Source organism: Tachypleus tridentatus, chromosome 5, assembly GCF_004210375.1.
Source record: "Tachypleus tridentatus isolate NWPU-2018 chromosome 5, ASM421037v1, whole genome shotgun sequence".
Taxonomy (NCBI): Eukaryota; Metazoa; Arthropoda; class Merostomata; order Xiphosura; family Limulidae; genus Tachypleus; species Tachypleus tridentatus.
In genome coordinates, this window is record NC_134829.1 from 16,687,671 (window position 1) to 16,700,486 (window position 12,816).

The following is a 12,816-nucleotide window of genomic DNA, read 5'->3' on the forward strand; positions in this document are numbered from 1 at the left end:
TACACGATAAGCCCGAAGTTCTGCAGTTGATATAAAATTCCTACCTACAGCGTAGTAGCTGTAGCTTATTGCAGAATGAGAACGTGTTCCAGAAAGCAGTTTGATTGTTTGATGCATCATTTATGACGTACGAAGCGCTTGTTGCGCCACAATTAAACTCACAGTCGAACCATTGCAGTCGAGAATGAAATTTAACATGAACTTCTCAGTGCTCGAGTTCAATTAAAACAATCGAATGTTTTGGAAGATTTCAGAGTGCCTCTATAGTAGCTTTTATTAACTGATGTGTTCGACTTGCTTGTAAAATCCTAAGAAAGTTGAATGTGTTTTAAAAACACTGCGGTACACCTGTCAATCTCTCGCAGCACACAGGTTGAGAATCACTGCATTAAAGCCTTCTACAAAGACAGAAATGATGTTACACTTTCTGTATTAAATTGTCAGACATTACTTATGGGAAGACCTGATACATCAGTTGAACACTTTATTTATATAATATTATTTGATGTCTTACGAATATCTGTAAAAAAAAAGAACGCGTGACGTTATAAACATACCTATGTGACAAAGTTAAATAATTGAAAACCACGCTTTATCTATTCGTGTTAAATTAAAATAAGTATTTCTTTTTTATTAATTTGATATTAAGTTTAAGAAATTGAAAGAGGCATCCATGAACAGTCCAATATTTTCATATAGGAATTTTTTAAACGTTAAACTACGTTACATGTTACTTTTAAATAAATGGATTTCTTTTTTTAGTAGTTTGCTGTTATTTGTGTGATACACTATAAATTAATTTTTTAAGTTAGTTTCACTGGTAATTTGATATTGTTTGTTTTTATATAGCAAAGCCACATCGAGCTATCTGCCAAGTTCCCCGGGGAGGGGAAATCGAATCCCTGATTTTTGCGTTGTAATTCCGTCGACGTACCCCTGTATAGCAGGGGACAATTTGATAGTAGTAACATATATTTATCATTAAGCTGCACAATGGGCTATTAATGATGTGTCCGCAATTGAGATCAAACTACATTTCAGCGCTAAAAACTTTCAACTCACCATTGAACCACCAGGAGTAAAATAATATGAAACACAGTAAAATAATATTACACCCTACTTTAATGAATATGAACTTCAACAAGGCTCCTTATGGAACTTTCTGTGCATATTTCTAATATAGGTACTTAACATGTACTATTTCTTTTTATACCGAAATACTAAATCTTATACAAGGTTTCAATTGTATATACTTATCAAATCGTCCTAATAGAATGTATCTTTATCAGTATGTTTATTGTAAACATATGAAATAGCCAACAAGTGTTTTGATGGAGAAAAAGAGAGACTTTTACGTTTTTATCTGTTGTGTAATACAAGGTTTTACGAAATTCTAAAACCAAGACCCGACTTGGCCAGGTGGATTAAGGCGTTCGACTCGTAATCTGAGGATCGCCTTAAGAATATCTTTAATAAAAAAAGAACGCGTGACGCTATAAACATACATATGTGACAAAGTTAAATAATTGAAAACCACGCTTTATCTATTCGTGTTAAATTAAAATTAGTGTTTCCCCGTCGCACGAAACATGCTCGCCCTTACAGACGTGGGGGCATTTTAATGTTACGGTCACTCCCACTATTCGTTGGTACAAGAGAAGTCCAAGAGTTAGCGGTAAGTGGTAATGGCTAGCTATCTTTTTTCTAGTCTTACACTGCAAAACTAGGGACGGATAGCGCAGATACCTCTCGTGTAGCTTTTCGCGAAATTAAAAAAACAAACAAACGAAAGACAAAAAGTAGCGATTTTTGCACAAATATACATCAATTTCATGTAGGTGGAATATTTTTCTTCACCTTATCTTCAATCCTTCCCTGTAATATACATTAATTTCAGTAATAACACTTCTTTCTGTATAAATATTGTTTAATGTTGAAAGGTTTGTTTGTTTTTTTAAATTAAGCACAAAGCTGCAGAATGGGCTATCTGTGCTCTGCCCACCACGGGTATCCAAACCAGGTTTTTAGTGTGTAAGCTCTGTGCCACTGGGGTGAATGTTGAAGGGAAATCAACTTTCAGTTTAACGTAAATTCATTGTCTAATAATGTAATGCTATTTGATTTTTAAGTAAAATGTTCCTTGTAATATAAAAACAAACAAGTATGCTGTTGCATACAATACCTAAATACAAAGTAAGCTACACTGTCGAATACAACCTATATAATTTATTATGCATCGTAATCCACACGAAAACTTGCGTTTGAAAGTTTGATAAAAATAATACAGTTTATGAAGATAACTCACAATCTAAACATCATTCGATTGGTTTTACTTAATAAAACTGAGTTAAAGGATAATAGGGCTTTAAATAATAGTACTCCCAAAACATCTTCATTTCTCCATTAAACAAGATCTAATATTGTCATTTTGTTCTTTATAATCTCATATATTTCCCATCTTTATTGATGCTTAGTATTTTACTTACTAATTTTTCTCGTTTCTTTTTTGTCTAATCACTAGTTCGTATGTTCCACAACTTAACAAACTGTGCCCTGAAACATCTGTCAACTCCTCAGTATCTGAAAAGTGTTTGCATTCAACAACGTTTCATAAATCAAAGAATCGCAAGGCTTTGGGTTCTATAAACTGTAATTTATCAAAACTTTACAAAATACATACAAACTATTATTATTCATTCAAATGTAATTAAAGTTTTCTACTCAGTGAGGCTACTTCTTTGTCCTTCTTTTTCTCTCATTCCGTTTTATTCTTTTTTCACTACGTCACACTTCAATTCAGTTCATTACAATCTAACCAATCACTGTTATCTTTCCTATTTCTATGAGAGTTGTTGATTTTTGCTTTCGTCTTTTTTGGTGGTGTCACATAAATATTCTATATCGGTCATTTACCCTTTAAAAAAACTTCCTCTGGGTCACAACTCTACATTCTTAAAGTTTTCACAAACTATCGAATTTCACAAATAAAAATAAAATTTTAGGACATAATTTGATTGTATACATACTAATTAAAAAATTCATTTTGATTTTGGCCCAGTACGGACAGGTGGTTAGGGCGCGCGACTTATAATCTGAGGGCGATGGTTCGAATCTCCGTCACACCAAACATACTTGCCCTTTTAGTCTGGGAACGTTCTCTTGTGGAGGTCATGCCGACTATTTGTTTGTGAAAGAGTAGCCCAAGAGTTGGCGCTAGGTGGTTATGATTAGCTGCCTTGCCTCTAATCTTACGTTGCTGACTGAAAGACGGCTAAGGCAGATGGCCCTTGTGTAACTTTGGGCGACATTTCAAAACAATAAACAAACATTTTTGTTTTGATGACTCTAGCATATATCAAAAAAATATCTGACGTTATCATGTACATGTATTTAAACAATCTTAATTAAGAAATACTTTGTAGCTAGTATATCCTTTTCACTGACAACAACAAGTCGTTTGCGTTGTTAGTAAGGGACATTTCTTATCTTCTTTGAAGGTACGTACTGAAAAAATCTGTAATTTCTCTGTGTAAAAAAAATTCATTGGAATTTATAATAGTATTTTCAGACTGTAATTAGTGTGTTGTAATATAGTATTGATAAGTTGCATTAAAAATTATGCTGTTCTAAATCAAGTCGATATATTTACACGTATTATTTCGATGGTTAGGGTTAATTTACTGTTATTTATATTAATGAAACGAAAGAAATTTGTATCTTAGAAATTCTATAAAAACGATTTTCAAGCATCATGTAAATTTTTAAAAATTACGTTTATAAATATGTATGCATTATATATACGCATTGAAGTTCAGTATTTATACCCTCTTCAGACAAATTTTTGTGACTTTTAGTTCCAACCTTGTCCTGGATTTCCACTTACTGGTCGATGTTAAGACTTTTGGGCTATCTCCGACGCTTTGTTTTTATTCCCATTCTCAGTCGCTTTGCACACGTTACACAATGACACAGTTAATATGTGCATGTTCACAGTAGCTTCGGACAGAAGAAAATTTACCGGTAATTGAAACAATGACATTTTTAATGTTTCGTGACAAACCTACTGAACTGAATACTTTCATAGAATTGGATCGTCATTATGTGAAAACTACATTGAAGAGATAAGTTTAATTTCAGCAACATTACAGACTTGTGACAATGAGTACAAATTTGAAGGTGGCGTTAAGTTAGTTTTTTAAATAAGATGAGGCGGATAAAACAATATTTCTATAAATAAAGATGTTCCCAGATATTTCTTTAGCGTTGGCTTTAATGAGTTTATTGTTAACGCTTCAGAATATTTTCTTCTCCCGATGTCCAGCTGTCTTGGGATACAGTATTTTCTACACTATTTTCAGTGGTTATACAGTTTTGGCCAATATATTTCCTTTTTCGTAACAAATAGATAACACTATGTAACAAAATTTTACTTTTTCTTGCTCCTGGGCAGAAAGTGTTATTTTCCAATTGCTTATGCCTAAAGTAAATGGAAAAGACCTATTTTTCTCTTCAAACTTTGCTTTTGTAACCTGGAAGTGTATGACGAAAACACGATAAAAGACTATATTTGGGGGCTTATGCGTGAAAGTGATTTACATTACAGTCGTAAATTTCGAAAAACTACTCACTTCTAAAAAAATCTGTTCATTTTTGTATAACTTTAGTATATATATACGTAAATCTTGATTCGTATGTTGTTTTATTCAGACCTTATGTAAATGAAAATGTGCAAATTTGCCCGTTTTTACAAAGAAAATAAGTTAATTTCTAAATTTCATTATCCAGGTCACAAAAGCAAAGTTTGAAGGGAATAATGGCCATTTTATGTTCTTTTACAACATAAGCAATTAAGAAATAACACATAAAATCCAGGAAAAAATTTGTGTTACATAGAGTAATTATTATTAAGATGGAATAGAAAAACACTTGCTCTTATCAAACCGAAAAATCCGTATTATATTAAACATCTACATATACAATTTGTGTTATGAGACAGGTTTCATGGACATCCTAAACGATTTCTTAGAACAGCAAACAATCTGTAAAAAAGATGTGTAATTCAGCATTTGACCTCTCACAATAAAAACTTAACAAAATATATATAATGACAAACTATAACACAAATGATTATAACTAGCGTTTGTAACATTATATCATCTCATACTGAACATTCAATACTTGGTTGGTCCTCATCGTACTCTATTAATCTCCACAAGGCAACGTGGCAGTCTCTCGAAGAGGTTATTGGTGTAATCCACAGTAATTACTTCCACACTCCTCACTAAAAGGAGCTGCAACACAGGTACGATAGCTACTTTACGGTCGTGGATACCTGTCGTCTATGTGAGTTTTACCCAACAATACTCAATGCAGGAATACAACCTGCATATTTTGCTAGCTGTTGAAATTTCATGATCTCCTGGTCGAGATAATCCTATAAAATATGCTCTCTGTGGGCAGTGACGTTGTCATCCTGGAAAAAAAATGTTACTGCCAAATCTTGCTGTAGCATATGGCAAAAATATCGACTCCGTGTAATGCCTGTAGGGGGCACCATTGATGTTTTCCGAGAGTATACGTAGAGCACTTTTTCAATTGTGATAACAGTCGCCCAAACATGTACTGTATCACATCTTATGTGTCCACTGTATGAAAGACAGACTTCCTTCACCTGTTCTCCAGGCAAATGACGAACACAAAACGGGACTCGTTCTGCTTAATATCGGTTTGCAGATAACCCATCCTGCAAAATAACCTTTTTTTTTATAGTTTCCTGTTCGTTATTCTTTTGCATACCCTGGAATGAATGTGTTTGTTCCATTCCTGTCGTAAGGCGTTGCAAGACTTCTTTCGACCTATATGTATTAAATTGATGAAAACATGGTCACTTTGGGCAGTAGTTTTGTTGTTGTAGTTTCAGCAGCTACGGTATACAGTCTGGAACAAGGTTTCCTTTAGTCACATTAAATGTCAGAACTTTAGATACTGTACACTGGAGGTAATCTATATAATTCTAGCAATGCTGCTTTGCTTCATACTAATTCTGGACAGTCGAATAATTTGACACCCTATAACTACTGGCAAGTGACGAAGCATGACTGTACACCAAGTGTAGAAAACAGATGTTTGAACAAAGTGTTGATTTGTTTTGAAAAAATTCCAAAAGCAAGCATATACATGTGCTTTGAGGAATGCTCAAAATAATTCATACAGACGAGAACAACATCTTGTACATGTCTGTCTAATCATATGCTACCTTCTCTTTTACTACTCGGGCATTTACTCAATAAATACATCATACATGTACAATAACATCAATATACAACAGTTTGCAGATATTTTGGCTAATACTGTATGTCGCCTTTCTTTGAGGTGTTCAAAAACATGTAATGTTCATTTATGATATTCCTTAACTTTGCGAACCATTTCTCTCCCTATGTTTGCGATTTGAAAGTGTTTACAGGAGTTGAATTTTATAGATGGCTCTACTGTTTCATTTTTAATGGTGACTGTTAATAATTATGATCTTAATTTTCATAGCTGGCATTTGTATGGTTATGGTATTTTTGCTGTGTTTTTTTTTTTCTTTTTGAATATGTTTCCATAATATTATTTTCACTGATGTGTTTGGCATAAGTAATTCTAGTGTTAATAAAGTTGAAGTTGTTTCAATCATTAATATTTACATACTTTTTCTTTGTTCGAAGTTTTATAATACGGTTGTTTTGAGAGTTTGTAAGCGACGTGAAAATCAATCGAAAAAAGTCGACATGAAAAGAGAAAAAAAAGCTAAGCATTTCTGATAATTACTTAAAACAACACCAAATAAACATCGAGGAACGCTCTTTAATCTGTAGTTACATTTTATACACCTCATTTTATAATAAAATAATCGCCACCTACAACCGTGTTCTCACTGTCACGATTCTCTAAAATTAAATCTGCACATCCAAATGTATCTTTCACCTGATAACGTTCATTACTTCATATCTAGACATTGTAATCACTAAAATCAAAACTTTTCTACAGTTAAAGTTGATTCCCTTCCATTTCCGAGACCCGGCATGGCCAGATGGTTAAGGCACTGTACATGTACTTTAAGGGTCGCGGGTTCAAATCTCCGTCCCACCAAACATGCTCACCCTTTCAGCCGTGGGGGCGTTATAATGTGACGATCAATCCCACTATTCGTTGGTAAAAGAGTAGCTCAAGAGTTGGCGGTGGGTGGTGTAGCTTTGCGCGAAATACAAAAACAAATAAAACAATCTTAGATAAGGAAGAAGAGGTTTTGTGCACCTTATCATCCTGGGTATTCGAAAATTAAACATACCCAAATACCCACAAAGAAGAAGCAAAGCGAAACGATAACAAAGAAAAACAAAAAAAGTTATTTTTTGTGTGTAGCGGAGGCATTTGACACAATAGCCACATCGCATCAAATTTTATTTTAAAAACGTTTAAATAAAGAGACTTTGCACGAAAATGGTTTAAGTCCTATTTATATAAAATAACACGTTACACTGAGTTTTGCTCTTGGATCCATTTTTTATGCTATACTATACTGATTTATGTAATATAAATGTAAGTTGAATAATTGTTGTATTTGCTGAAGATACAGCACGAACATTTAGTTCTGCTAATATAAAATAATTCTAATGCGAAATTATGAGCCAGCAGCAACAATAATATTTAGTTTTATTCCAGGTGTTTGGAAATGTTGGTCAAATATTTTCTCATTATTTCAACTTCTGAAGCTGTTGCATGAGCTTTGACTGTGTCTAAAAAAATTAGAGTGGGGATGATTTTGTCCCTCTCTCGGCTACTATGGCCAATAATAAATTATTGTTATTACTAGTGTTTGGTTTGTTTTGAATTTAGTGCAAAACTACTCGAGAGCTATCTGCGCTAGACATTCCTAACTTAGCAGGGTGAAACTAGAGAAAAAACAACTAGTCATGACCACCCACCGCCAACTCTTGGACTACTCTTTTACTAACGAATAGTAGGATTGATCGTGACATTATATTTGCCACGCGGCTGAAAGGTGTAACGGGGATTCGAACTTGCGACCCCTCGGATTACGAGTCGAGTGCATTAACCACCTGGCCATGCCGGGCCTCGTAGTATTTAGTCAGCTATAAGTCCTACAGCTTAATGAGTTCCATGCAAAGCAAGACTGTACTTATAGTTTTGTGATGTCTATTCATACATATTTCTGTGTCGAAAATAACAGTAATTAAAATAACAATAATTGAAATTACGGTTGAATTCAACCTAACTTGTAAAACTAGTACATCTACAGTTCTACGATTTGGGCTGAAAAGTAGTGGTTGCAATATTTAAATCGAGTTATTATTGTAAAGCTATCTGTAGATTAGAACGGAAAAATTGTGAATTTGTCACAATACGAAAAAATGTGCTTAAAAAATTCAAAAATGTGGTTATGGTTGTATAAAAACAGTTCTAAGAGGACTCGTGTCATTCAAATTTGTGTTTCTTGTAATCAAGATAAAATATCTATAAACATAATAATACTGTCTCTTGTATGTCCATATAAATACTTCGCAGGGTGTGGTTGGAACTTCACCAAAACTGGTATGGTGGTTTGTTAGTTCAATGTAGATGTACATACAAATTATCAATTTTGCATTATGTGTTTGCGTTTTATAACGTTTCCACGGCTGAAAGGGCGAGCATGTTTGGTGGGAAGGGGATTCAAAGCCGCGACCCTCAGATTAAGAGTCGAACACCTTAACGCACTTGTCCATGCTGAGCCACACTTCAAATAACCTGAGAAGGGAGGATGATAATAGTCTGAAGTATTTCATTTTTACACAGTAAATTTAAAAAATATAATATTTATAACTTGGAAACACCAACTAAAATATTCATATTTTACATATTTAAAATTAATAGTATTTATTTCGTCTTTCTTTATTATCAATCCTTTTACGAATGACAAGATATTAGAAAAATATTTATTTTTGAGCAGTAAGTTGAACAATAAGCCATAAATGTTGCGCTTCAAGTAGAAAATAATCGCTATATTTTGAAATTCATTACAAGCCAGTTAAAGCACCGTTAAACCATCAGGAAATATAAAACTAAACTAGACGCCAATATCATTTCGTTTTCTTTTATACTATTTATTTATAAATCCACACCACATTTTAATTCCTATCTAATTTAAAATATTAATTCAGTTTCTAATTCTGAAGTTATTTCGCCCAAAGCCTGAAAACATCTGTCCCTTTCGTCTTCATGTAAAATTTCTTCAATAATTCCCTTTGATTGGACAGGAGAAAAATAATTTTTCCAGTCTCCAACTGCTCCTTTTCGGATAAAATCGAATTTATGAGGCATTTTTAAATCTCTTGTTTTATAAACCTCCATAACATATTTCAAGCCCTCTGGAACTTCTGCTCCTATAAAACTGGTCTCATCCATATTGGAATAAAATAATTTCATGTCTTTATTAAAGCGTTTCATAAATTTCATGCTTGTGTGGTCGAGAATCTTCATCATAATTTTATCATCGGACTCCAACATTTCTGCATACTGTGGGCCTAGAAACTTGGCCAGTTTCAGAACAGCAGCTTTGGCGTCATCCTTCATTTCTTCGTATGTTAGAAAGCAGACGTTGGGATCGTTCCTGTGTTCATATGCGGAAAGAAGATGATCAAAGTAATCCCCCCATTCGGTTTCGCCATTGATGAATACCTCGAAAAAGTCGTCGAAGCTTCCATCTTCAAACTGATATCCTGGAAACATTTTGGTGTGATGATAGAAGGAAACACAACAGTCTCTAGGATTTCTAGCTACGTAGATGTATTTGGCTTTAGGTGAATAGGTGCACACATGAAACGGTAAATGTGTTTTAATCGCTTGAGGACGAGGCATATTTTCTACAAACTTGGCCCCCATCATTTCTATGAAAGGACTGCGTTCTTCAACATCTTTAAAATTTTAAATGTTTCTCCCTTGTTTAAAATATTGTGAACAATATGTTGGGTCCAAGTAGTTCCACATTTTGGAAAGGTCACGACAAATATGTCATCATCACGTGGTTTATAATGGATAGCACTTCGTACACAATCTGGCAAAAATGTTGTGTTCAGGGTAAATCCATCTACTTTTTGATACACTGGTTTCTTCCTTGGCTGGGACATTTTTTATCAAACAACCTATAAATAAATCAAAGAAGATTTTTCAAGTTTAAAAGTAACACTATCAATAATAGCCGTTTTAGTAATATTTACTTTTTAATCATTTTTCATACTACATACATTCACTTGTTAAGTCTAGCCTAGGTTACCTGCACTGAAATAAGTCTATCACGTAACTGAAAGATACCTTAGGACTAACACTTATTTTGTCCATCGCGAAGAACAAAGATAAGGCCATGTTGTAATTGTACAGGTAATGAAATTACATCAACAAAAGTTAAAGGAACTTGATATGATTATAACTATACTCTGTGGGTATAAAGTGTATTATACAAACAATATTACGAATAACGAAATGTTTATGAGTTACATCGCACATTATTTACGAGTGACTCGATAAATAACTAACAAATTCTATGAATAATTAGCAACTGTTCTGAGTAACTGGGGTTTCTACTATGATTATTTAATATTTCTAGTGAATTATTGCTTCTTATTTTTCGCTAGTTGTTTGCAATACCATATTCATCAGAATTGTAACTTTCTTTTCTAAATATACTTATTATTATTATTAAATTTTCTTAAAGTTCATCGCGTTAACATGTAATGTCACTTTAACTGATTCTTCTTGCTATATTTTGTGTTATTTTATTAAATGATAAAGGTTAGTTAAAGTGAAAGTAATTTTACATTGAGAGAGACACTTCATAACTGGTTTAAAATGCTATTTGTATGACGTTTAATATTGTTGTGTTTCCATTACAGAACAAACATTCTAGTTGTTTCTTGTACTGCCTCCTTGTGGCACAAAGGCATATATGCTACCTCATATAGATTGAAACCGAGTATAGATCGCTGTGGTGGGAAGGGCACAGATAAACCATTGTATACTTTACTGCTTAATTGAAAACAAACAAAGATTATTGAGCTGTTTTGATATTTATTGAATGTATTATTACTGTACTACACCCATAATAGCAACAGATTTACAACCACGGTGGTCCGGTGGTTAAGGTGGCAGTTTCGAATCCCCGTCGATCCAAACATGCTCGCTCTTTCAACCGTGAGGGCATTATAATGTGATTGTCAATCGTACTATTCGTTGGTAAAAGAGTAGCCCAAGATTTGGCGGTGGGTGATGATGACTAGTTCCTTCCGTCTAGTCTCACCCTGCTAAATGAGGGGCGGCTAGCGTAGATAGCCCTCGAATAGTTTTGCGCGAAATTCAAAACAAACAAACATACAATCACGATTAAATGAAATAGAGAATTACTGCAACAAATGTAGAATTAAGATAAGTGTACCTAAAACCAAACTCATATTATTCACTGTCCACCATACTTGTGGTTTTACATGTTTAGGTTACATTTGCCTGCTTAATTTTACTTTAATTTTTCCAGCTTTTTGAAGCTTCTGTAATTTTACCTTAATTAATTTTTTACATTTTCCAATGATTTTACTTTACTTTTTTTACCGATTGTTTGGCGCGGATAGCCTAAAGTGTTTTGCGTCAATAACCTGTTATTCTAAGTTCAATTGGACTAAATATAGTGATGAAGTTAGAAACAAAACTGACTAAGGCGAATTGCGTACGGTGACAGATTGATAACAAGGGAGCAACAACCGACATATACTCAAAACTCTATAAACATACAAGGATAGAGTATCCCTGCATTCCATGGTTAAATGAACTGAATCACAAATATAAAATTTACAGACAAATAAAGGTTAAATAACCAATAAAACATACAAAGTTTCTAGATAAATATACACAACAATTCAAACATCTTCATATTGTCAGACATACTTCAAATAGATCAGTAGGTTAGTCTGCAGAAATACATCATTAAGAACACTGAAAAGGTTTATCAAACATGATTAAAATAGACTTGAGTACCTCTTATCAATAAATGTAGTCAATTAGTTATATAACCTATGGCCTCCTGCTATTGGACAAATCGGTTGTACCTAGATATAGTGCTAATTTTATGTTAAAAGTGTTTTTGTATGTAAAAAGTAAGATTAGTGTTAAATATGTTTATTCGTCGGTGTTTATTGAACTGTTTGCGTAAACAAAACTTTATACTGGCGATGAAAGAAAAAACTTAATATTTACCAGAAAAAAGCGTTGTATATTCATACAGGTGACGAGAAAGAACTAACCTGCGCGTGCAAATGAACACTTGTAGCGTACATGCAGTGAACTGCAAGAAGCAACAACAATTTTTTCTCAGCCCTCGCCGTGTGTGTGAGGGAGGGTGTTTTTCTTCTAGCAAAGCCACATTGGTCTATCTGCTGAATCCATCGAGGGGAATCGACCCCCTGATTTTAACGTTGTAAATCCGTGGGCTTACCGTAGTACCAGAGTGAGAACGGTATAGATGTAACTTCACAGAAAGATCACAGTTACGTTGTTCAACAAAGGGTAAATTACGACAATACATGAAGTCAACATGGGGTGTTTGTGTTCTACTATTGATTGTTTGTATGTTTTAGGAATTTCGCACAAAGCTACTCGAGGGCTATCTGTGCTAGCCGTCCCTAATTTAGCAGTGTAAGAGGGGAGGGAAGGCAGCTAGTCATCACCACCCACCGCCAACTCTTGGGTTACTCTTTTACCAACGAATAGTGGGAATGACCGTCACATTAT

The 12,816-nt window shown here is 33.9% G+C and overlaps 1 protein-coding gene across 1 annotated transcript; it reads right to left on the bottom strand.

Moving 5' to 3' along the window:
* Positions 1-8,861: 8,861 nt before the first annotated feature.
* LOC143250610 (sulfotransferase ssu-1-like) lies at positions 8,862-12,495 on the bottom strand. Its single transcript, XM_076501428.1, is given in 4 exon segments — positions 8,862-9,284; positions 9,286-9,965; positions 9,968-10,184; positions 12,283-12,495. Coding segments are annotated over 3 exon segments (948 nt in total). The 5' UTR covers positions 10,170-10,184; positions 12,283-12,495; the 3' UTR covers positions 8,862-9,218.
* Between the last annotated feature and the right edge of the window lie 321 nt (positions 12,496-12,816).